Below are 27208 nucleotides of genomic sequence, written 5' to 3'. Positions count from 1 at the left end.
TTTTGCAGCCAAGCATTTGCAGAATCTTAGCCCTGAACCTGCTTTGCTCAATAAAACCCTCACTGGAGGAAACTCTGCAGTTTGATGGACCTGGTAAGCCATGGAGAGAAAAGCTCAACTCTCATTGCCAAACTTGCTGCATGCACAAACCAGTCATGTGTTAGGTTAGATATTTGATATTAGATGAGCTCTTAGGCAGAAGCTCTTCCCTGGGAGGGTGCTGAGGTGCTGGCACAGGGTGCCCAGAGAAGCTGTGGCTGCCCCATCCCTGGCAGTGTTCAAGGTCAGGTTGGACACAAGGGCTTGGAGCAAGCTGCTCCAGTGGAAGGTGTCCCTGCCTGTGGCAGGGGTTGGAAATGGATGAGTTTTAACACAACACAAACCAGTCTGTGATTCTATGTGTGCTAGCCTGCTATGCTGTACCTCAACCGAGGCTGGAAATAATCCCCCAATCCTTGTGAAAGTCTCCCACTAGATATATATATTTAAAAAGAAAACACCAAAAGTCTGTGTTCTTATTTAGCTCAATTTATCCCTCACTGAAAAACATCATCTGCTGTTTTCTCACTGTCTGTTAAAACAGGCATGACTGCACGTACCTTATAATGTGACTCTGTCTCCTCTTCCTGAGTAGAACTGGAGGGAGATGGTGTAGCAGACTTACTTCCCGGGGGTGATGGGGACCCATGGGTTACCCCGCTCCGTATCCCCATCTGAGAAATGAGCTGGGACTGGCTGAGAGCGCTCATGGGGCCGGCCAACATCCCAGGCCGATTGATCAGGGGCACTTGACGGTTGGACTCATAGGATGTGGCATCCGAGTGGACCATCTCCTGGATCTGAGTTAGGAGAATATCACTTTGTCATCAAAAAATGTATTTATTTGTTTATTATACTGACAAATCACTTTAAGACAAACTCTTATTGACTGATTAAAAATCAATTCTACACAGCTGGTAAAGTCTTCCTTGTGCCTCCTTCCAAATAAGCCAAGAGCAAGCGCTGAGTACCATGTGCCCAGGGCTCTGCTCCTGCCATCACCCTGCCCAAAACAACTACAAGAGAGGTGATCAATTGTCTTTGTACACAGGTCTGGGTATCCAGCCCTGGTACTTCAGCAATGCAGTGTCAGAGGCCATGGAGCCAAACACGCTCTTTTTGAGCAACACTTTGGTTGACATTTAATAACTACATAAGTGGAAAAATAGATGCTTGCATGAACTTATAAAGATATCACAACCTTTCTGCATCTTTTGTACGACTATCAAGTTGCCAGTGCTGCTGCGGTTACACCCAGGAGCAGGAAGCACAGAAGCACTCAGTGGAAGCCACAGGTCCCAGCTCCCAACACAATGGCCTGCTCAAAGCCAGGACACCAACAGCAAGCCAGAGGTCCGATGTCCCTGATCCCCAACAACATGCCCTGAGATGGACCACAATGCCTGGGAGCAAGCTCTGATGGTGGCCACCACCCCATTACAGTTCCTCCTGGGGATGGCTTTTCCAATTTAAAATATTGAGATCAGTTCCAACCCTATTTGAAATGAATGGAGCAGAAATCCAGACAACGGCCAATAAAATTATGTTTGTGTGCGCACACACGTAGGTAAGAGAAAGAGGAGGCCAAGTGATAGAGTTGTCCCCAGAAATGAAGTTTCCTAATACATGTTTATTTATCCTCACAATATGAGAGTGAGGGGATGGCTGATGGGACTAATTACACACAGAGCTGCTGGAACACATGGACACAACACAGGCCACCAACACCCATGCTGCTCCCTGAGGCTGCTGATCCCAACAGTCTGGAAAAATAAAAGTAAAAATGAAATTTATATATATATCTATCTATCTAATAAGAAATCTCAAATCATAGAGTCACAGAATGGTTTGGAAGGGACCTTAAAGCTCATCCAGTTCCAACTCCCTGCCACAGACAGGGACACCTTCCACTAGAGCAGCTTGCTCCAAGCCCCATCCAATGCATCCCTGCCCAGCCAAGTTTAATGCTAACAGAATTAATGTTAACATGAGTTTAAAGACCCAGGCTTTCTTTATTAGCAATCTTCATTTCCAATCAGCCCACTGAACTGTGATCTCTCCTTACCAGGGGAGGCTTGCCAACTCCATTAGCAGCACATACAGAAAGAAAGAAAGGGAAGACCTGCAAGGGCTTGGAAGGCTTCAGAAGAAATAAGTCTAATGCGAAACCAGATTTACTGCTGCAGGTCAGGAATCATGAGCTTTACACAACAGCCAACAGCATGTTCTGCTCTCCTTCAGCTTCTCCATCATTGGAGTGTGAGTCAGGGGAACAGATTTTCCTAGATCTGCCCTTTTTCTGTATTAATTATGAACTACAGGATTTAACTTGCAGGAAGAATCCCAAACTGGTTTATGTTAGAAGGAACCTTAAAGCTCATCCAGTTCCAAACCCTGCCACAGGCAGGGACACCTTCCACTGGAGCAGCTTGCTCCAAGCCCCTGTGTCCAACCTGGCCTTGAACACTGCCAGGGATGGGGCAGCCACAGCTTCTCTGGGCACCCTGTGCCAGCGCCTCAGCACCCTCACAGGGAAGAGCTTCTTCCTTATATCTAACCTGAACTTCCCCTGTTTCAGTTTGAACCCATCACCCCTTGTATTATCACTGCAGTTCCTCATGAGGAGTCTGTCTCAAGCATCCTTGTAGCCCCTTCAGACACTGGAAGCTGCTCTAAGGTCTTGCACTTGGGGCCACGCTGAATTGTTGTCCTTGGCCTTGGTGTTTGCAAGGAAACACCAGCTCATGGAGGCATCAGGGCTGACTTTGCTCCATTGTGGCAATGAGGAAACCCGCTGCTGCATGAATTAGAACAAGTTTTATGTGCCCTGCTAACCTGCCTTATTGCAGAGGTCTGGCCTCTTCTTGCCACGTGCTGCTGCCTAGGAAACCCTGGCCAAAAAGACCTCGAGGATGTATGTGCTGCAGCCAAGCAAGATGGGGATGGATAAACAGGCTTGGGCAGCACAGGAGGCATCAGAGAGGCAATATTTGTAATAGGAATTGAATTTGCAAATATCATGGGAATGGCCAAGGGTGGGACAGGCAGAGATAGGGACCCGGGTCTGCACCCACCCACCATGCAAGCACCAGGCTCCTTCCCAAATTCCAGTGAAAAAGGTGCTTTTGTCTTGGATTTTGTCAGTTTAACCCAGATCTTTCATGTTGGAGAAGATCTGGCAGCTGCTAAGGCAAAGAATAATTTATTGCCCTTATTTTAAATTTAAATCAAGAAAAAGTTTAGAAGAATGGGTATTTTAGAGACAGGGAAGGCTATGAAATGTGCCTTAAAAATCACGGAATTTAAAGTAGCTCATTCCCATTTGCAGTCTCTTGGGTAAACACTGGATTAAGAGAATTTTTTGGGGGAAACTTTTATTATGTGGCCAATAGACCACAACGGCTCCATTTATCCATTAAATATGTAATCATACACTTTTCCCTTTACAGTGCGTGTTATTTATGCATCAGAGCAGAACAAGTCCAGGAGTAGCAATTATGGGTATGGGACACATGCTGCAAATGTTGCTGAATATTCCTGTTAGGAAAATCCAGAAACCTGAGCTCTGGCTTGGAGAATCCACACAGAAGCCTCCTGCTGATAGCAACCCAAGCACAGCCCTCTCTTGAAAAGCAGAGACCTTTCTCCTGGGACATCTTAGCCCTGAGGCCTCCTCTCAAGCAGCTGCCTATTTCTTGACACCATTTAAACATGGTGGTTTTACTTACAACCTTTGCTGAGCGTTGCTGGTTCTGAAACCCTCTCTCATTCTTCCACATCTCCACCTCTTCTCCTCATGGGCAGGAGGTTTTGCAGAAGGACATATACAATTGTAACTATGCTCCTTGCATCCAACCCTGCTAACCACTGTGTGGAGGGGCAGGACCAGGAGGTGTCCTCAGGATGAGAGAGCAGTGGTGGAAAAGCCACTTGTGTCCTCCAGTTATAAGACGTTTTGGGGTGGAAGTGAAGGCAAGCAGCTTGTGCACAGCTCCAGTGCTGCTGCCATGGGCTTTAGGATGCTGATGGCCTTTGCTCAAGCAGAGGAAAGGGTTTATCTTGATTCCTGCTGTGAGAGCCTGAAGGCACTGAGCTATATCAGGGGCCTTAGTTGTGCACTCAAAGTACATCCCCTCAAGAAAGACTCCAGGAAAGAGAGACCCAGGAGCAGGATTCAGAGATGCTTCCCTGCAGCAAATGCCCCTAATTAGGAAAGCAAATAATAGAACCATAAGATCAGAGTGGTTTGTGTTGGAGGCACATTAAAGCTCATCCAGCTTCAACCCCTGCCACGGGCAGGGACACCTTCCACTGGAGCAGCTTGCTCCAAACCCCTGTGTCCAACCCGGCCTTGAGCACTGCCAGGGATGGGGCAGCCACAGCTTCTCTGGGCACCCTGTGCCAGTGCCTCAGCATAATGAATGAAATCGTGATGAAGGCAGAGCAAAAAAAACAAGGTAAGAAAAGCAACATTCCCCATGCAAGGGGAAACAACCTCTTCAACCTGTGGGATGCATCTAGCTCACCAGGGCTGCACTTGCTCCTTTCCTCTCCACAAAGCGCCCAGCATCCCTGCAAAACCTATGGAAGCACACACAATTAAATAACCACCCTACAAATGCAATTAGCTCCATCGCCAGGAGCGCTGGCTCCAAGATCCAGGTCAGATCCTGTCTCCATCCCAGGCATTCAGCACAACAAACTCACTGTGAGCTGCTGCAAAAGGCTCGGGACGTGTTTGCAGCCTCTTCTGAAAAGATGTTTTGCATCTCAGAGGGAACATGAGTGAAATGTGATGTAGTCACAGCTAAAGTAATTAAGTGCATCTTACTTAGCAGATTCCCAAAGGCTGCGCTAGCTCAAAGACAGCTTTTTTTCCTTCTCCCCACAATATTTCAATTTTTTAATGAATATGCATATCAGGCCTATAAATGCTCAAGCTAATCCTAAGAAAGAGAGAAAAATAGGCTGACAAACAGCAGATGCTGGCCAAGACCATCAGGAGTGGGCAGATGGCACAGACCCAGACAAAGGCAGAACCTCATGTGCCGGGAGACCAGACATGTAGACTACCAGGTTTCCTGCCAGGCTTCCCTGTGAAGGACTTGGGGTGTTGGGTGAGGAGAAGCTCCCCATGACCCAGCTTCAGTAAGCGCTTGAGCCCAGAACCCCCCCGTGTGCGGGGCTGCACCCCCCGAGTGTGAGCAGCAGCTCAGGGAGGGGATCCTGCCCCTCTGCTGTGCTCTGGGGAGACCCCCCCCTGCAGTCCTGATCCAGCTCTGGGGCAGCAGCACAAGAGGGACCTGGAGCTGCTGGAGAGAGTCCAGAGGAGGCCATGGAGATGCTGAGAGGGCTGGAGCAGCTCTGCTCTGGAGCCAGGCTGAGAGAGCTGGGCTGGGGCAGCCTGGACAAGAGAAGGCTCCTGAAGGGGAGACCTGAGAGCAGCTCCAGTGCCTAAAGGGGCTGCAGGAAACCTGGAGAGGGGCTTGGGACAAGGGCCTGTAGGGACAGGCCAAGGGGAATGGCTTTAACCTGCCAGAACAGGGGAGACTGAGATGAGCTCTTAGGCAGAAGCTCTTCCCTGTGAGGGTGCTGAGGTGCTGGCACAGGGTACACAGAGAAGCTGTGGCTGCCCCATCCCTGGCAGTGTTCAAGGCCAGGTTGGACACAGGGGCTTGGAGCAAGCTGCTCCAGTGGAAGGTGTCCCTGCCTGTGGCAGGGGTTGGAGCTGGATGAGCTTTAAGGTCCCTTCCAATACAAATCATTCTATGACCCCACTTTAATCCTGCCTGGGGCAAGTTCACATGGATGGGCTGAGCAGCTATTCCAGGGGCAGGTACAAGGCACAACTTACGCCTCCTTAGGTTTGTTCCTGAGAACAAGCCATTACAATCACAATCAACCAGGGGGAGAAATGATCTGCTGAACAGCTTGGAAGAAAATTTTTCCCAGCAGGCTTTTTCCACATTGAAGTTGCAATGTAAACGCATCTCCATAGCTGAAATGCTTAGAGATGGTTTACTTTAAAGAGAGAGAGCAGGAGAGAGAGGAGCTGATAAGAAAATATATCCCCAATTACCACCCCTCCTCTTCCCGATTTGTAACTGCTCCTAATAAACTTTCATGGTCTATGTAAAATGCTTTAGTGCAGTGACAAATTTCTGCTGGAATTCGAGATGTCTTGTTCAGAGTAATAGCTATCTCACACAGGTGCCCAGCTGCTATTGTAAAATCAGTAAGCATTTAATTGAAACAAATGACTATAATAATAGTACATTATCCCTGCAGGCTCATAGCCATAACAGTTTTAATTATTGAGTTAAGAGTCAAACTAATTTATCCTTTAAAGTAACAGCCACATCTTTGGTTCCACCGATCATCCTATTATGAATACGAGGGGAACAGGAGGGAAGGGTTTAAAAAGGAATGAAGTTATTTTTGTATGGGTGAGGGACATTTATCATATGGCAGAGGCTTTCTATGTGCCCTGGGGTTTCCAGCCATGGTTGTCACTCCCTGTGCTCCTGGCCCCAGCGTGACCAAGCACCCAATACCAGCTCCTGGGGTTCCCCCCATCAGGTTGCTATGGGGGCTTTGCTGGCCTTGCAGCAGCAGCAGCACAGAGGTCCATGGGAACTGATGGTGTCAGCTTTGGTATTTGGGCATATGGGGATTTTTTGGAACTATACTGAAATTGAAGCATTTCCTCATCAAACACAAGGGGCTCTCACCATGCTGCCCTTCACCAAAGTCAGTGCAGATCTTAAGCCAATCCCTTCTGCGTTGGTCAAAGACAAGGAGCGGTCCTCTGCACTCTCTCCCAGTTTCCCACCCTGCTCATTGCTATAGATGGTTTTTGGACTTCTCCATCAGCCAGCACTCACTCTTCCCTGCATAGAATCATGGAATGGTTTGTGTTGGAAGGGACCTTAAGGCTCATCCAGCTCCAACCCCTGCCACCGGCAGGGACATCTTCCACTGGAGCATCTTGCTCCAAGCCCTTGTGTCCAACCTAGCCTTGAAAACTGCCAGGGATGGGGCAGCCACAACAGTCTTACCTCCCTTTACCAGAACCACCATCTCTAAGCAGAAGAGTCCCCATCTTGAAAGATGGGTGGTACAATATTAGTACTCCAAACACATATTCATTATTGGTGATGAATTTATCAGGCCATTCTAGAAGCTCTGCATCTCTGTCTTCTGCAGCTTGCCTACTCACTGCATCATCTATAAACTTCACTGGCAATTATTGAATGCTTTCTTTGGCAAAAATATGACAAACTCCAGGCAGGCAGAGTGACAGGCGCAGGCACCAAACCTGTGTAACACTGATCTTGTATTGTTCAACTTGCTCAATATACTTTTGTGCTTCCAAGTCAAATGTCTTGCAGATGTCTAAGGATATTATGTTAGCACTGTTACCTTTATCACCCAAACCTGTAATCTCATCAAAAAAGATATCAAGTTAGTTTGACAGGATTTGTTTTCCATCAGCCCCTGTTGATTGGCATTAATTATATTACCTTCCCTTAATTCTTTATTAATTGAGGCCTGGATCTGCCACTCCATTATTTTGCTGAGGATTGATGACAGACTGACAGGGCTGTAATTACCTGGGTTGTTCTCTTTCCCTTTTTAAATATTTGCACATTAGCTCTTTCCTAGTTCTCCAGAGCTTCCCCGATATTCCAAGAATCACTAAATACCAGCATTAGCAGCACCAAGAGCTCCTCAGTCAGTCATTTCAAGCCCCATGCAGACAAGCTAGCTCAGCCTGATGACTTAAATACTATTTGAGCAGACATGTGTGAGAGAAGAAAGTTTTACAGTCTGCTTTAAATGCTGCATAATTTGAAATCCCACTGTTTCTAACCAATACTAGCAGTTTCAAATGAAATGGTTTGGAACATGAAGCTTTGCTGTAAAGCCACACTGCTGACCCCAGAGAAGGTTCTTTGGGCTTCTCCCAGTTCAGCTGTGTTCACCTCTGTCTCCTCACCCATGTTTGTTACTTTGCTTCTGTTACTACATGCCTTGCTCCATGTCTTCTCCAGCCTTGACCACCTGTGCATGTTTCCCTCCCCTCCCAGAAGAGGAGTTCCCTGCAGCCCCCACAGCAGGCAGGACTGATGCTGTTTTTGGAAAGCACCTGCCTGACAAGCTGAATCCAGCTCTTTGATAGGCTGTGATCTGGTGCTGCAATATCCTGGGATCATCCAAACATTATCACTTCATCACCAAGACAAAGTACTGTAGCTTCTGGGTGAGAACAGTGGTATGGAACAGGATAGAGTCTGTGCTCACAAACAGGAAACATTCCCTGTTAATATTCTCCTTGCTGCTGGTGCTGGAATGGCCCAGCCAAAAGGAGCAGACAACTCAGTACAGCACGAACTGAATCTTCTTATTTTCCTATGATACAACCCTCCCCCATGGTCATCTGCCAATGAGAGCATTGTTGTGGACCCATACAGTAGAGATGACTATGAAGGTCCCAAATCCAGTAACTCCAACCCCCATTGAGTAACAACCAGGTGGGAGCCCTGCTTCAATGTGTGCTTTCCTCTCTCCTGGGCTAGCGGAGTTATACAGATTGCTGTCGGGGTGCTGAGGTGCTGGCCTAGGGTGCCCAGAGAAGCTGTGGCTGCCCCATCCCTGGCAGTGTTCAAGGCCAGGCTGGATGGGGCTTGGAGCAAGCTGCTCAAGTGGAAGGTGTCCCTTTGACTTGAAGGAAGGACAAATCCTGCTGCTTGTGTTGGAGGTGTTTGGGAATAACTCAGCGGGATGGACAGTGCAGGAGAACTGCAGAAGCAACCAAGACCGATGGCAGGACTGTTCCAGGACATGAGGAGCTCAGACTTCTGCCCTCCTGTAAGACACAGTTTCTCTGAGGTGAATCGAACTTGTCCCACTCCCTTCACGGCAGGGCTGTGAGGGGAAGTCCTGCCATGGCAACCCACAAGCACCAGGTCGAAATCATCCGTCCCTAAATGATCCCTCACATCATCTATAGCTAAATGATCCACAGCTGAACACCACAGTGGACAACATTACACGAAACACCTGAATTCCCCTCCACTGACCTTCTGACCTGTATTTTGCCTCTTCACCAGGAGCAGTGCTGAGTCTTAGAAGGCAGCACTGCACAAGGCAAAGCAACCATTGTGACTATGGCCATGGGAGCAGGGGAGGGCCAGCACACATCCCTCTCCAAACTCACTTTTTCTGAGGTCAGGGATAAGGAAAATGGTCCAGGAAAGTGCAGACAAAGTCCTGGAGCATGCGTGTGTGTGAGGAGGAATAACTGCCCCCGGCACTGTGAAGCAGCCAGGCTGTGTGTGTGCTTCGTGGTGCTCCTGCAGCTCTCAGCTGGAGCACAGCCTGTAAATAACGTATTCAATAAACTTCTCCTTTCTTTAAGTACATTATTTTATGGATAAAGAACAAGGCTGATAATTCAGTGAACATGTTTGCAAATAATCTATTCCATTAATTTCCAGCATGTTTTCTGAATACATTATTTAGTGATTTTGTAAAACCCATTTGTAGATTAAGGCAATTGCTGCCCACCCAGGCATAACAGCATCACGTCCCAAAAGCTGGGGCCAGAATTCCCTGTAACAGACAGTGGGAGGCAATTAAATAGCATCAGACACTGAGTTCCCTGCCAACACATGGGGGGTATGATACTTAATAAAATTGTCACATCCCCTTCATGTGTGTTGGCAAGAGGAGGAAAGCCAAGCCAGCGGGAACCAGCTCTGAAGGGGAAAAAGGCAAGAGAAGATGACAAATACCTGTAGGTGTGTAACTGTAGGGACCAAGGGGGCTGAGGTGGTCCTGGGAGTGGAGCAGGGTCTGCACCAGCCCTGAAGGCCACACAGAACTATTTTCTACTCCAGATATCTGTCTACATCTGAGTTCTTGTAGCTGATTGAAGCCCCTGTGCTCAGGCCGGTTCACTCTGGTTTATGTCTCTCCTGGCTCTTTTCAGGCATTTTAGATATTGCATTCACATAAAGCAATAGGCTCAAAAGTAATGACAGACCTCCCCGTTTTATTGCATGGAGCATTAAAAAAGAAGAAGAAGAAGGAAAAAAAAAGAAGTAATTTTAGAACACAACAGGAAAATGAGAAGACTCCATAGAAAAATCATCCCTGTGGGATTAAACTGTGAATGAATTTTAAAAGCTTTTAGTTTTTAGATTGCAAAGTTTAACAGCCCACTTCTCAAGTAATGCCTGCAGTATTAGAAAGAGCTAGGTTCCCCAGTGGTGATACCACATCTGCACACAAACCATGTCACTTCTCTTACACATCTGCAGCAACCTGTCCCCTTTTTGCCCCACACCTGGGTATCCCTCTGTGGCCAGGTATTGCTGGGATTGTTTGTTAGCTTGTAATAAGTGGCTCATAAGAGTCTCTTATTACCAGGAACCTATTACCTTCATCCAAGGGACAAGGGTGGTTCTGTGGTCAAATATTCATTGGGAAACTATCTAGAGTTTCTAAAGCCACCTCTGCAGAGCAATCTCAGACAGGGATCTGAATCTCCACACACCAGTTTCCCACCAGCAAAATGACAATCACAGCACTTACCCACTCTGAAGAGGGGAACCTCTGAGAGCTGCAAATGTGAAGACCTTGCTGCATCATGTGAAGTGAATGCAGAGTCTATTGTTTTCTTGTCTTTAATTATAGCAAATGCTGAAGACTTTTAAAATAGGTGCAAAAAGCCTAAATGACTCTGCATGTACAAACCTTATTGCAGGAGGGAACAGAGAAGAGAAACACCATCTCCTGCCCCAAGATCCATAACTTCTGTTCTGACTCCTAACAATGACAAACCCTTCTCACCTTTGAACTAGCTAATATAACTGCAGCTGCTATTCCAATACAAATTACAGACTTGCAAAAGCCTCCATAAGTGCCGAATTAAAGCCATACAACCTTAGGAAGTGCTTACTTAGATTTCAGCAGCAATATCAACCTGAGCTGCCGCACTGCCTGCACTGTGCAACAGTTTATTAGATTAGCTGTGGTGTATTAAGGAGGACTGGTGAAAGAATATTCAGTCCAGCAGCATCTGTGTCCTCTTTGGCTTCCTCATGATGGGTAACAGACACCTCAGAGATTCATTTGTTTCCTTCTAACATCAAGACGCTCAGTTTCAGGAGGTGAAATATGCCATGTTAAATGAGGCATGGGTCTGCCCAAGACTGGATTGCCACAATAACAAGTGTTCCCACTGCCAGTATTTATTTAATCCAGGTAACGCTGGAGATTCAGGCCATCAAAACCAATTCCTTCCCTCCCAAAACATATAACCCCAAGTGGAAACCCAAGAAATGCATAACCCCATTAAAGGCTTGATTTTTTTTTCCACTGAGATTACTTGCTGGCACTGGGGAGTTTGATCAATTGAGTCTTGAGCTTCAATCAATAAGCATCAATGACAACAGAGTGCATCACAGTGCTGCCCTCCATTTATCAACTTAAATAACTCCAGTCACCCAAACAATCGAGGCACTAACCCAGCAATCGAGGTCTTAGGGGAAGTCTGAACGCTGCCTCTCTTGCACCCAGAGACAGCCCTGGGTTTTTAGTGCTCCCCAGGAACCTGAAGGAGCTCCCACCTCAGTAGCAGGCACATTACCCTCAGTGCTGAGGTGTTGATTTGATAGATACAGCAGGACTCAAAGCCAAGGGAAAACATTTCAATGAACCTCTTGAACAAAGTGATCGCTATTTTGTCTTACACATTGTGTCACCAAAACATTTTGGACGGCGTGCCACACTCAGCGCTGCATTTGCATTTCCATCTGAGCAGACATCAAGGACACATGCCAAGTGAATGTTTACATTCCAGATCAAATCCCATATCCCAGAGATCTCATTAACCTGCTGACCTGGAATTAAACAAAACCACCTGAAAAGGAAGTGCTTTCCTCCCCAATGCACACCAAAAGACACCTTCTGAGGTTCCCAGCCAAGCTTTGGGCATGGGCGGCTTCACGTAGGTGTAAGGATTTATGTTCCTTGGAACATTTCCCAGTTTTTTCCTCTCCAGCACAAGTGTTCAGGTTCTTCAAGAGCTATGGCAGCCTCTGTACATATGGATGTGATTTATAGCTGAACATCATGGCAAAGGCAACAGAGAAAACAGGTGGAGGGAGAAGCACAAACAATATTCACCCTTTTCAAGGCCTGAGCATCTCTGCGGGGGCTCAGAAGTGATGAGGACCTCCACTGTTCCTGCTGTAGAGGACACTGCTGTCCTCTGTTACCACCAGAAGGTAAAGTCGTACCAAGAGCACATCCATCAGCCCCATGGCATAGGGCTACTGCCCTCCTCACCCTGGAGAGGGGTGGGCAGGAGGGACTGTGCAAAGGGACCTATGTCCCACAGAAAAAACACTTTATAAACATGTCTAATAGAAAAAAAAATCCTGTTCTGCTTAAAAAAGAAAAAAAGAAGCAGCAATCTCAGCTTGAACTTTGGGGTTTGGGGCTGTTATTTACACACATCCTCGTTTCCTAAACAAAACCTCAAAGCTGCTTATAGGAGATGATTGCCAAAAACTTTTATCACTTGCACAGACTTGTTTTCTAGGAACAGACAGTATTTCCCAAGTAGCCATAAGTGAATCAAAGAGGATGCACTGTAGCAGAGAGACTTGGGAGAAGCTACAGCAGGATTCTGGAATCCTGATCTGTAGGAAGGGATTTGATCTCAATTTGTATTAGCTGTCCCAGCTGGGAATGCAAAAAAGGAATCACTCCATACAGAAATGGGCAGATACAAATGCTGTGTCATAACGGATGAGATTTGCGAAGATCGGACCATTCCATGCTTGCAATTCCCTGTTCCCGAGATGCAAAAGACGAAGAGAAGACCAATATATTATCTGGGAAGAAAGGGTTACTTTTCAACTGAAAATTAATGCACTGAATTCTGAATTAACATGTGGGATAATTAAAACCATCTTTCCAATGCATTTATTATAGGATATACAAAGCTAATTATAAATTCTCTGTTGCTTAATCCCTTGCAGTTTGCTAATGCAGCGTTGAAATCTCTTTGGCCACACTTGTTTAAATTATTCATTAGACAGAGCAACAGTTGTGAACTGTAATTTAAATTGGCATTTCATGAATATTCAATTAATACAATAAACATGGGAATGTTTTCCTGCACACTGCTCGACAGTTTGTGCTCGAGCTTGTGTTGACACATTTTTATTAACTCTTTATAAAGGTGTTACCTATTTATGTCACTGATTACAATGAGAATAAAAAGTCCCACTCATAAATATTTGTGTCGTTGTCTGAAGAGAGACAATGTAATTAGGCAAAGCTTCAGAAGTCATAATTAATACTGGGCGGGTATCTTTTTCCTCCTGGTTGCCTCAGAACACGTGGACTGGCATGCTCTCAAACCCTGGCACACCTCTCCCTGGTGCAGCTTTGCCACTGTGGTTTTCCAAACTGCCCTGGCAAATTCTGGGGTGATACCAGTGGGGTGCTCCCATGGGATGCTCCACCTGGCACCCTGCAGAGCTGGCTCCCAGCCTGCCACCCGCGCTGTGCTCTGCTCCCGCCACACAGAAGATACAGAGATGAATAAAGATAGATGTAAATATTTACCCTGTGGTCTCAAGACTTTGGCTTGCCACAGTAAGGAAATAGAGTGCAGCTGGAAGTGAAGTCCCTGTGTGTGGTAGCCTGACAGCACTCTGCAGTGACTTACAGCCTTTTAATGGGGCATTTTTAGAAGCAGCACTAAAAAATAACTATCAAGTGGCTGTATAATCCACTGTGGTTTTCTATTTTAAGGCTGAACGTTTTCATTTAAAAGCAAAGTCTTGCTCTGACACGAGGCTGTAAAACTGACACCGTGGGACTCAGCATCTGTGGCTTCTCAGCAGCACCACGTAACACTGGTTTAGTTTAGAAACTCACATCTTTCCACCTCAACTGCCATCCTTGCAAACAGGGTTGGTGATGTGAGACGGAAGGCAGCAGAGATTCAGCATCGCACAGGGCTGGGAAGTGTTCTCAGCAATGTGATAAGGCCCAGGGAAACCCATTGTACTCAAACACACACACTCAGGTGCACTGGCTGTCACGAACGCAGGTTGGAGTCCTAGGTGAGATGTAACAGGTTTTGCAGCCATTGCCTTATTGACAGAAAAATAAAGACTTTGTTTTGGAGCAAACAAATGTTGGCCTGGCCAGGACATTCTCACATAGCCACGAAGCCTGCCTGCTCGCACTGAGGATACTATCGCTGTCCCTCTGTTGTATGGGGTAATCTTATTAGCAAGAGGATAAATGAAAAGACCAAAGGCCAAGCAATTTATCCCAGCAGGAGATTTTGATGATTGCTGATGGGCCCACAAGCTGCTCTGTGTCTCCTGTGTCCCGAGGTGAGCGACACAGCACAAGGAGAGCTGGGCTGAGGGTCCCCATCTGCTTGCAGGTCACGCCTGAGATGTCCCCCCTGGGAAGCACCATGACCCCTCGGGACTTTCTGGGTACCCAGAGTGATTTTTCTTGGCAAGGAAGGGTGGCAAAGCTAATGAATATTCACACAGTGCTTAAAAGCTAATTGCAAATGGATCAGCTGAGTGAACAGCTTCAAAAATGCAGGAGTTTAACCTAAAAAACATTATTGTTAGTTATTACCATATCTATGGGTTGCCCAAAGAAGCTGTGGCTGCCCCATCGCTGGCAGTGTTGAAGGCCAGGTTGGGCACAGGGGCTTGGAGCAAGCTGCTCCAGTGGAAGGTGTCCCTGCCCATGGCAGGGATTGGAGCTGGATGAGCTTTAAGTTCCTTTCCAAGCCAAACTGCTCTATGATCAACACGTTTTAGTTGGCTTGGGATCATTCACAAGATTTTAGACTCAGTTTCAAGAAAGGTGACTTCCATATGTGCTTCTCCTACAGCAACCTACTCAGATTTTCATAACCCCAAAAGACATTCACAGCACCTCCAGCAGACACATACAAGTATTTTATACATGCTTGCTTTCTTCTGTCACTTGAGAAAGTGATTACTGCAAACCTACCATTGCTTCATAGGCAACATTCACCTTGCCAAACACTCAACATGGAACAGATCCTGGTAAAAGATTTTGGACATGAAGTTAATTTTGTGTCTGCTTTTTTTTAAGGATCTGTTTCCACCACAGGACTCAATGCTTGTTGGCATCTGAATTTGATTCCTATTCCTCTATTCCCCTGTGCTCATGGCAGGAACCACAATCTCTTCTGTGAACCTTGTATTCTTTTTTCTGCCCCTCTAGGACAAAAAGCTGCTTTGTCATCTCTTAATTATGGCCTTGTCATTGGCAGTTCATCTGTTCACCTCAGCCTTTATTTCTAATGACATAAAGCATGTAACTGTTACTCTCTCCTGTTGCAAAGCATCGTGCTCCAGATCAGCCGCCTATGAGTCAGCGGAGGGCTGTGCACCCGCTGTACTTCCCCTTAAATTAGTAAGTGATACCTTGGTTTGAATTACAAGGGTCTTTCAAGAATAATCAGTGCATTTTTGTTGGTGTTTCTTCAAGCTATTTCTCATGTACTGCAGCTGGCATCTTGTTTCAACCTTGCAGCAGAACAGAGACAATCATGACACTTTGTACTGCTAATGCCTTGCTGGTTTTGATCCATGAATAATTCTCTCTGCCACTGTAGCAGCTCTCCCCGAATACTAAAAGCCACAGAGTCTCCTGTAACCACATCAATTCAGCTCTGACGTGAGTCGGAGAGCTGCAGCGCTCCTGGTGATGTCAATGCATGATTCAGACACATTTTCCTTTATGCTCCCTGATCCAGGGCCCGTTCCACTTCACTGGGAAGGGGGTAGTTGGCTGAGCTCCTACAGACTCTGTTTCAGTTCATCCAGCCTTGCAATTTGCATTCATGTAAACTGAGAGCTGCCACTTTACTCTGTTCGGGTTGAAGCCTCTTCTCCCTGAAGCCTGGAGGAGCCACAGTATCCACCATGGTATCCAGCACCCAAACTGGGATGGATTGTTACTGGTGTCCCCTGTTGCTCCTGCAGGGAGCTGTGGGCCTTGTGACACTGATGGCTCCCAGGGCTGCCTCCACCCCAGAGCAGAGGCCGTATGGACGGTACACTTATACCGTTGACTCAACACTGACACTGCCCTGCACTTGTCAGCCTTATCCTTGGCTTGTGCTGGGAAACCTGTTCTTTCCTAAACAGATTATTTTTTCCTAAGGATTCTGCAAGCTACTAGCTCTTAAAGACCTTTCATAACTCCCTTGCCAGACCCTCCAGCAAGAAGGGCATTGTACGTACTCAGTGCTTCTGGCCTGATCTCCATCAGGGCAGAGGGATTCTCCTTCTTTCCTCTGTCTCCATTTGGCTCTGAAGAAGTTACCTAAATGTCTGTTTGTACTAGGGCTGGGTGCCCCCACCTTCCCCCTTGGTGGGCTATTTGGGTATTGCAGTATCCAGGCTCGGAGCAGTCACCTCAAAGGCAATGTCCTTTTTCAACAAACCCAACTCTGCCAACCTCAAAACCACCTGCTGCTCTATGGTGTCCTGGACTTCTGATATCACGTAGTGTTTCTTTGCTGCTCAAAAGACCATCCTGCAGGGCCAGCTTCCCATTCCCACTAAAACAGGTAACTGTCCCCAAAGGACAGGGCTCATGGAGCCAAGCCTTACAATACCATAGGAGAGATGTGTGCTCAAGTCTTATCTACTTAGCAGCACTATTGAGTACACTAATTTCATGATGAATTCCAAGGAGGTGAGAAGTCCACTCTGCTCATGTTAAATAGTTGCATTTCTATTCAGTGAAAAATACAGGGAAAAAGTGATCTAAGAAAAAGTTTCTCAGAGGAAATAGCAAGCCCAACCTTCCTTGAGCTAACGCTGTTTTCCATGACTTTGGCTCTCAGCCCTTGACAAGACTGACACGTCTTTGTGTAAGGGAGACTCAAGCTCATAGTCTGGTTGCAATATGTATTGATTGTAATGATCCATGTTTTTTAAATTACAGTAGATTATGTACTACAAAGGAGCCATCTTGCTACAGCCATAATTGTAGTTATATGTCTAATTTGTCCCCAGTGAACCCTCATAGTGAGCTATAACTGAAGTCCAGTTATTATTATTCATGGTGTGTACGGTCTCAGAGTGTGCCAAGTGATTGATTGGGTGTTAAAAATGTTACTGGCTGCTTCCTCATACCTATTTATTGTAATCATATGGCCAACTTCCCACGCAACACAAAGACTGCAAGAATGTAAATACCGTGGAATAGGATTTAAAATCATTGCAAGAACCTTGCTCCTAACCGTTGCAGTGACCTCCAGATGGAGATCCAGCTCCGCTTCCATGCATGCATCCTCCATGGACAGCGGAATAACAGAGTTCAGCATCACCCAGAGGACATGAGAGCAGAAAATCCGATTGTAACAGCTAAGAACCTTTGACCATTCATGGGAAACAATAAAAGTCAACATGAAATCCATGGGCACGAGCACTTCCAGAGAAGTGCAGTGCTTCTCGGTGAATGGCTCAAATAAATCAGCATGGCTGAATTGTTGCTGACTGCACTAAATTCCTTGTACTGTATGGGACTTTTCTACTTCAGTGAGCAAGCGATGCAAAATGGAATGAAGCAAACTGTCACTCAGGAGAATTCCAACTCCGATCAACCATTATGAATCAGGAAATCCAAATTTTCAAAAGAGGCCTCAATTTAGTCCTGGATTTTTGAGGCGTAAAACCTGAAGCATAAAATCAAAAGGCAGGATTGTCACACACAGAAGTTTCCCTGTGCAGACCAGAAGTTAGTACACAACAGCAGTGTACACAGACATGTACAGACTGAAATGCAGCTCTGTGTGATCCCAGCAGATTCAGGTTTTTCCCCCTCAAATTCTTTGGAAATTCGAATCCCAGCCTGGTTTGTGTTGGAAGGGACCTTAAAGCTCATCCAGCTCCAACCCCTGCCACAGGCAGGGACACCTTCCACTGGAGCAGCTTGCTCCAAGCCCCTGTGTCCAACCTGGCCTTGAGCACTGCCAGGGATGGGGCAGCCACAGCTTCTCTGGGCACCCTGTGCCAGCGCCTCAGCACCCTCACAGGGAAGAGCTTCTGCCTAAGAGCTCATCTCAGTCTCATCTATGCTCTGTGAAAGTGAGAAGCTAGAGAAAAACACCTTTTAAAAGTTCCCCTTGGTGGACCTTTGTACTGTTCCACACAAGAGTCCCTTCCACAGCCACCTGAATGTTACAGACCTTTACTGCGAAACAAACATCTACTGGGTCAGCAGAGGAAATGTTTACAGATGCTACTGCTTAGCCACACATCGCACATGCCATGAATCAGCAGGGGTGTTGCTCTTTCACTTGGCATCAATACAACACCCTCACCTAGGCATAATACTCAGTGCTGAACTTCGGCTTCCATCCCTTCAGGATTCCTGTGTTTCAGAAACTGGATTTCTGCCATGTAAAACAGAATGACAGAACCACAGCTGCTGAATTATTAAAGAAGGATGTTCAAAATCAGCTGTAACCTGGGATCTCTAATCCACCTTACAAACTCCCCGACAGTTTGCATAGGTCTGTTGCACAAGCAGGACTCCACCAATTCAGTCTTTGCTTTTGTAGAAGGATTAAAAACCCTTTTTCTTTCTGTCTTGGCCTCTATTGTTTGGATTTAGCTCTTAGGGCAACTTTTGCTTAGCTGATCTGTAGATGCTGTAGAGTTCCACTGGCCACCATGGAGGGTCTGAAGTTCTGCCAAGAATAAGCAACCATGGAACAAGCAATGACTCCCTCCAAGAAGGACAAAACAGAGGAAGAAGTTCTTGGTCCTCTCGGTGAGGTGATGGGATGGAGGCAATAGGAGGACCTGTAAGTACAGATCTTTCTTTTGTTCAGTCTACAATGTGGATGCATTAAAGAGCTTCATCAGTTCTGGCATCTAAGACACCTCAGTGAGAGCCCTGTAGTCACTTCTAGGGCCATGAAGACAATTCTGTCTCCAGCAAGTACCTGCTCAATATGCAGAATATCCCTCAGCTTCACAGTGTTGTTCATTTCTGCACATTTCTCATGGACCTCCAGACCTACCATGTCCTGCAGAGAGACTTGATTATACCCTTAGCTCTGATATAGGAAAAATTAACTCAAATCTATGTTCTTATGGACAGTTGCAAGGGGAGCTAGGCTGTGGTACTCACAAATCCTATCATGAAATGTAAGCTTAAAAAGGAATGGATTTCCCAAAAGAGAAAACTTGGCCAACACTACCAACCAAAATAAACCCAGCTGTCAGTGGAGGCTGAGCGGTGGCCTGCCTTGTCATGCTGGGTGAGAAGGCAGGTGCTTTCCACCTCATCATGCTTGCCAAGATGTAGAAATCAAAGCAAAAACTCAACTTCAGTTGCTAGTACCAGCTTTGGATTTTGTGAGGGACAGTGGGGCAGGGAATGTGTCCAAGCTACCCCATTTTCACCTCTTCTGCCCTCTTCCCAGAACTGGATGTTCTCAGTTCAGCTCAACATGAACATGAACATTAACAGACTCTTCTTGAAAGGAAAGTTATTTCACTGCAGGTAAGCGTGCTGCCTCCTCCTTCAGATTAATGCTAACCAGATGGCCAACTGTCTGTAGACTGCTGCTAAAAAACACAGGCTGAAATAATCAAGAATCCCTAGGACAGACACAGAAAGCTGATCAGAACTGGAAACATGCCATAAAAAAACCCAGCTAGAGAGGAACTTGCAGCTGATGCAGGGTTGTCTCCAGGACTGGGCAGAAACCTTCTGCAATGAAGCAGGTTGGTTGGTGATGGCAGAGGGACATTTTGCACTAAGAAGATGAAACCTGTGCTGTGTTAACAACTGGAGTTTGGCTCTTCCAGAGACCATTTCTACATATGCAAATTAGGTACACAGGAAAAATGCACCTTCAAAGAGGTTGCTTGCAAAGGATGGTCTATCCCAATGGGTTGGCAGCAGTACACACTGGAAAAGAGCAATGGGACACACCTTCTCTTGGCACTAGAAAAAATGATGTTGATGAGATACAGCAAAAATGTTTCAAGTAGTAAGAAGTTAGTAACACTACAAGGTTCAGTTTGGGTTCAGATCTCCATCTCCACCCTGTCAAGGTAAAGAGGATCCAGGCTTTGGATGACGAGGGAAACTACACAGATCTGGCTCACGTTGCTACATAGCAAGGACAACAGATTCTGTTTGATTCATCAGTTGCATTAACAATGGTCTATAGCAAAATCAGATAGTGCAAGGTGTCACCAGGAGCAAAAGGAGACATGGACTGATTCCACTTCTGAATGAGACCTGATACAGGTGAGATGGGAGCTGGTGCTCCCCAGCTTCAGATTAATCCCAGTCAGAAATCAGCTTTGGATTTATGACATATAACAGCTACCTCCTCCTTTCCAACAACGTTCATTTTAACACCTACTGCAGCAACTCCCCAGGGTCTTGGCCTATCCATAAGCATTTAAGAAATATCATTTTGGCGTTTTTGTTCTCACCCTCACTCTCAGTGAGTCCCAGAGTGTGTCACTGCTCAAAGCAGTGAAGAAATATTTGAATACAGGTGTCTGAGCTGCCTCTAGAAATGTTAAGCAAACTTTCTATGAAGACGAGAAGACAGTAACACAGGGAGGGGGTTGGAGCTAGATAATCTATAAGGTCACTTCCAACTCAAATCATTCTGTGATTCTATGATATTGGCCTGTGTGGAAAAAAGTATTCACTGTTTTTGCTCTGAACTTCTAAATCTCAATTCCCATGAAGTTTCCCATTAAGGGACATTCCTGATCTAGATGTTCTTGCTTGTTTGTTCTATCTGTTCTATCTGTTATAATTTCAATTATTTTATTCTCCTCCTTTGTAAACTTAGCATGGGAGGATGCTAAGCATCATAGCACCTTAGAGGAGCTTTCCAGGCCCATGACAATTTCTGTTTCTATTCTTTGAGCTTCTTTTTTTCTCTTCTTTTGCCTGAGGTGGGCTGACCAACACAGTACACAGTATACAGCTTTCCAACCTCCCAAGAACTTCTCCTGTCCTCTAACACCTTGCTCCTGTGCAGGGTGTTTTGGGAAGCAGTTCATTCAGAGCACTGCAGGCTTTATGAGCAGTGAATTTTTTTTCTCCTCAACATGCATTAATTCAATATTTATCAACACTGAACAAACTGCCTTAGCAATCTTGTAGTCCTTTTACCTCCTATGCCTAAATCTCTCTGAATTCCCTTTCACCTGTCCCAAATATGTCCAATTTCTTTGTGTCACCCTCAAATTTTATTCCTTGCTGCCTACATCCAGCATCTTTAATAAAAAAGCATAAACAACAGAGCATCCAGGCAACAACAAAACCTTGAGAGACCCTCATAAATCATGGTGTGCATGGGTCTTTAATCTCTGCTTTTTCTAATGTTGGCCAAACAGCATAATACAGAGTAGGGCTGCAAATAGTGCTTCTCCTGCACAGCAAGTGTCCTGGGTCAGGACAGGCACTCCCTGATTGACCTTGGTCTTTGCTATTCCATTTTCTTGCTGCTACATCTCGAAACACCTCAAATTCATCCACCTCTGTGTCTGTCACTGCAAGTAGAAGGCCTGCTCTTCCCAGTTCTTGCCACTCACCCCATGATCTTCACTTGCCCTGCAGAAACCAGATGGGAGCTGTATCCGTCCATAGGGGGAAACCATGTACCACACAGCCCTGAGTTGCAAAGGCATGATGCCCATCATGGAGCTGCTCATGCTTGCTGCTATGTACCTGTCTTTGATCTCCAACTCCAAAGCAATAACCAACACAAAAGCAGCAGGCTTCAAGTTAAATAACATCAGTGCTGGTGACTGGAGTGGAAAGGGAGCAGATTCTGCTCCCTCTAACAGCACCATGGTGTTGAACAGCTGCCTACTGCTAGTTACAGGACATCTCGTTCCATAATGAGAAATGCCTACGACAAGAGAGCTAAGTGAGAAGTATAATGCTGGCAGTTTCTCTAGATGTTGAAGAATTGCAGCAATACACTTTTCCCCCCCTTGTGCGGCCATTTGGAGACCAAACAATTTCCATGGTGTAAACGGAAGGTTCCTAATGGGATTCTGCAGAGCTGGGAGACAAATCTAACAGCCACACAGAGCATTAAGGAATGCTTTCCAGCCAGCAGAGCTGAAGTAAAACACTCGGACATATAACATTACCAACTGGCTCGCTGCCATGCATCAGATGCAGAAACATTTTTCTCTTCCTTGTGACAAGCTGCATCTGTAGCAATCATTATAATTTCTCTTGACATTGCATCCCACACCTCTCCACAGAGGCAGGACTCAAGTAGCATTCTTCATTTAAATGGTAACTTCAACTTTTCTGGGCTATAGTGAAGCACTATAGTGAAGTATGTGAAGTACTTCATCCTGTACCACTGAGGCAGAAGGGAGAGCTGCTGGAGATGTGATTTTCAGGGTGTGCTTCATAGGTTTCACATTCTTGGTCTTTTGGTGGGGTCTGAATTTGGCACTGGACTTACTCAGAATCACACCCACCCCATTTGGACAATGCAGATAGATTGCTGAAGAGAGGGAAATCAAACTCAAGATTCATGTTTGTGTTGTCCCTTGGGCTCCACTACCCTTCACGCTTAACAGCAAACCCCACTGAGTCCACAAGCAGGAGAAAACACCTACAAAAAGGCTAGGTTTACCATTTGTATATACCAGCTGAGGAAATCTTACCTGCCAATTAGAACCCCCCCTGCCTTGAGTGGCTGCTGTAGCTCTTTGATCTTCTCATTGCATAACAAAGCCTGTTACAGCCTATTATTTTTATTGTAAGCACTTTCTGTTATTTGCCTCTAAAAAAGTCTCCCCTTTAAATCATAAGAAAAGGCTTACTCAACGGCACACACCTACAGCAGTGAACAGTCCTCATAACACACAGCTGAAACAAAAGCCATGGAAATTTCCATCCTTTTGTGCTGTCCTGCCCTGGGCATCTGCTGGTGACTCTGCTCCAACACCAGCCACTGCAGGGCTACTGGGCTATGGAACATCTGGAAAGGTTCTGCTCAGAAACAAGCCTCAAAGTTGCACAGACCGTCCCTGTCGGCAAGGAAAATCTGGGGCAATGAGTGATGCTGGTGCAGGTTAATGCGACCTGGAAACATGCAAAGAAGAGGTGAATGACAGCTAAGAGAGAAATGTGATTGATCTAAGAGATAAGGGCAATTAAAGATGGGCTGCAACATTGATCAAAACATGCAAGGTGGATGGCAAAGGGTTGTCAGATGTGCTGTTCTCCTGGAGTAATTGACAGCACACAGGTTTTCCTGCATCAAGTTAGCAAAACCTATGCTATTTACAGGTGCCTGATGCACTTCAAAGAAGACATTATGATATGGGGTGTTAAACACATGAGGGAGCACAAAGACTTGGTGGTGAGGCAGAGATTATGACACAAAAGAGGTTATGAGCATGAAGACTTGGTGGCAAGGCAGAGGTTCCATGTGGCAGAGATCCACCACATCTCCTCGCTATTGCCACAGAAACAAGCACACATAGCAGAGAGGAGTGTGCCATGAGACAGAGAGGACATCAAATGAAGTGAATGAATGGTGCAAGCATGCAGGGTGATGGACGGAGCTCCGTCTCTTTGTCAAAACCGCCTTCCCCTCCCTGCATTAGACTGTTACTGTCAGTCCAGACAGGTGGCAATGAAAGCTCAGCTTTGTTTTGCATCCCCACAGTGACAGAAGTGACAGGCAGTGAGCAGGAATGGGATGCAGGAGAAGGCACAGACATGTGCCTGAGGGATTACTCTTTCCCTGTATGTAACCCAAACATAACAGAAGTACCCAGATAACCTGCACCATTGACTCACTTACACAAACTAAGGCACAAAGGCAACATTCTGGGGAGGGTGGAAGTAGATTTTTGTTGCTTCAAAAGGGTTGAGCACATTCAGTAAGAGGGGAAGGAAGAAGTAAGATACTGCAGGTCTCACATGAACTTTTTCAGTGCTCAAGCATACATACAGCCCAGGTTCCTGGTGAAGAGCAGGTCTTGGTTAGTAGAAAGCCCCTGGAAACATATTAGTGTTAATTTTATTTACTGGTCCCAAAGGGACTGGGTCCAAAAATGACCTAGAACTGTCATGCCAAAGATGAGCAACCTGTAAGCAAAGAGGGTCAGACATGGTTTATCCCCAGAGCCACAACCCAGACTCCAATGAAACACTCTTCCAAATTTCTGCTTCGTTTTTCAAAGCCTGCTCTCATTTGCAGGGTATTTTTTGATGTGGGCAAAAATGAGCCTCATCCAGAAAAATAAGTGGGAATGTTGGTTAGGAGGGGAAAATACATCAACATACACAAGTGCAAACCTAAATCTAAAGGGTTAAACCTAGGCTAAGTGGCTTCCATCTGCATGTCTGTATACTAGAGACAAATACATTTTAAGATCAGAATGAGTTATTAAAGAAGATTCAGCCCATACCTTGAACATATTTACTCCAGCTATTTGATACTGTTCTGGAAACCTCCTTCGTGCCATATTCATCTTATCTGCTTCTGTAACCCACAGATTTTACTTCCCACTGTATTTTTAATTTATATGATGTTTTATTTATACCACTGTCTTTTATGAAACCCCAAATTTCAAAACTGACATAAGCATTACACACATAAAGTAGACTTCTTACTATCAACATGGCAGAGCAGACAAAAAATGACAGGAATAAATCTTAGGTTTTCTTCTGGTGAGACATTCTGCAAAGTAAGTGACATTTCTCAGCAATACAAATTGTACATTAAAAGATAATTTTCAGAACATGATACTAGCTACGGAGTGCAGCACCATTACGCAGAGTAATATCGGAGCCGTGCTTTAGCAAACGCTGCTTTTATGTTGTGCTAGTTTGGCATCAAGATTGCATCAGGTCCTGTGAGCAGACTTCGGAGTGATTAAGTTTACTGTGCACAAAAGCCTGTTATTTTGCAGCCTGTCAACACGCCGTAATTGATATTTTAATTACACTACTAATACATACATGCTGTTCACAACGAGCCTCCTCAGCGGTGGTACACAAACCATGTATTTATGGGGCTGATTATTGTTCCAAAGAAGTTTGCTTTAATGCAGACTTACATGCAATTGGTGATATTTTAAATTGCTTCAAGCAGGAGGGACAGGCTCACTTGACATATGTTCAAGGGATAACACATGCACCCTCCCTGCAGCTACGGCATGGTTATTTTATAGCTGATAAGGTGACTCTTTAACCACTGGGACTGCGGTGGAGGCACCAGCTTATCTGAAAGATAGTGACCAACTCAAGGAGAGGAAAGATTAGGAGGATGGATTTCTATGCAATAGTTAAAAGGTGCAGGACAACTGGATCGCCACGTGGCGCAGAGATGCTGCTTCATAGAAAGCAGCAGTTACACCACCTCTGGATAGGACACGCTTTCAGGCCAAGAATTGAGTAGGGGGAGATAAAGGCCCAGTTTGCAGCACAAAACCGAAAAAGACACAGACAAGGAGACAATTCCACAGCCAGACCTACATACCTGCATTGGCTCCTGCAGCGCAAGACCCTTCCAGCATGGTACGATGTGGTGCCGTGAGTAAGAGCACATTTTAGTCATGGAATCGTGGAATGGTTTGGGTTGGAAGCAGCCTTAAAGCTCATCCAGTTCCAAACCCTGTCAAGGTGTTGGCAAAACCTGTGGCTGCCCCATCCCTGGCAGTGTTCAAGGCCAGGTTGGACACAGGGGCTTGGAGCAAGCTGCTCTAGTGGAAGGTGTCCCTGCCTGTGGCAGGGGTTTCCAACCCAAACCATTTTAGGATTCTATGGTGACCTGAGTGTGACTCCCATCACTCCAGTTCTCTCCTGGCAGCACCTGGCAGGGATCACTCTGAAGCTATGGCATCAGCTACTGGAAAAAGGGGACTTCTGCTCTGTGGGAGCGCATTCTGATGTCCAGGATGAGCAGGAAGCACAGGTAAGACCTCTCCCACAGAAAAGGACCTGTATTCCCAGAGGGACCTGCACTTTTGCCTGCAGGGCCCAGCTCTCCATCTGCACCTCCAGTGCCTGCAGTTGCTGGGAGAGCACAGGCAGGAGCAGCAGTGTTCGTGCTCTCCCTGAACACAGAGCTCAGCCACGACAGCCGAAACTTCAGAGAGCAAACTCTCCATGCACACCCCTTCCTCTGAGAAGCTGTGTTCTTAAATACATACAAGAACAATTTACTCTTTGATTGTGAATCTTGTCTGCCAGTTTCCAACCTGGAGGGAAGTTTTATGACCGAGCGATAAAGCTTGGGGGCAGGCATGGAGGGAAGGGGCTTTCACATGAAAATGCCAACAGATCCTTAAAGCCAGAAGCATGTGTGGGTGCTGCTAAATTAAGCTCACAAGTAGGTGGGGCAAATGCCTTAAATGAGTTTGTGAAGGTAAAATAATGTTCATTAAAAATAGAAAACAACAGAAAAAATATCCTTTGTATTCAACTTCACACTCGTACATCATAATGTTCCAGTAAAAGCCCATTTTCCCTTGAGATAATAAAAGAATTGAATTTTTCCTTATCGGTCATCTATTTTTCTAGCTAAAGCTATTACTCCCTCTCTGCGGTTGCTAGGCAACAAGAAATATTAATAGCAGCTTTTATTAGCTTAGCTTTAGCAGTGGAGTACCAGAATGAGAAAATGGAAAACATAAATGTGTTACATAAATCTTTCAACCTTTCAGGGTTTGTGTTAGTCTCTGTTTTCATAATGATTTATTGAAGTGATGGTTCATTTATGAGAAAAAGGAGTGTGAAATAAGAAAACGGAACATTACCCTGAAGGACTGTTTGAAAATAAATAATTATAGGAGGTGAAGAAAAGCTGTTTAAAACCATTTTTCTGAGTTTTATAAAATTTAAAAAGACATATTTCTTTCATTTATTGCCTCTGAGAAAAACACTAGCAGGGAATTGCAAACAGGGCTCTGTTTAATACAAAGAACACTTCATGTATGGTTGTATTATTACTATTTTCCACCAAGGGCTCGTGTTCAGGAGTTTAGTTTTTAAATACTGAACCATTAATAAGCAGAAAGCCAAATTAGTCAAAACTTAA

At 45.6% G+C, this 27208-nt stretch overlaps 1 protein-coding gene across 1 annotated transcript in view; it reads right to left on the bottom strand.

Annotated features, from left to right (window-relative positions):
- Nucleotides 1-27208, bottom strand: part of TOX2 (TOX high mobility group box family member 2) — a 140108-nt gene that overhangs the window by 23921 nt on the left and 88979 nt on the right. The window contains exon 4 of the mRNA XM_034067013.1: nucleotides 600-839. Coding sequence (XP_033922904.1) covers nucleotides 600-839 — 240 coding nt within the window. The remainder of the gene's footprint in view (nucleotides 1-599; nucleotides 840-27208) is intronic.

Source organism: Melopsittacus undulatus, chromosome 10 (assembly GCF_012275295.1).
Source record: "Melopsittacus undulatus isolate bMelUnd1 chromosome 10, bMelUnd1.mat.Z, whole genome shotgun sequence".
In the NCBI taxonomy this organism is placed as follows: Eukaryota; Metazoa; Chordata; class Aves; order Psittaciformes; family Psittaculidae; genus Melopsittacus; species Melopsittacus undulatus.
This window is presented reverse-complemented; position numbering and strand designations above follow the sequence as displayed.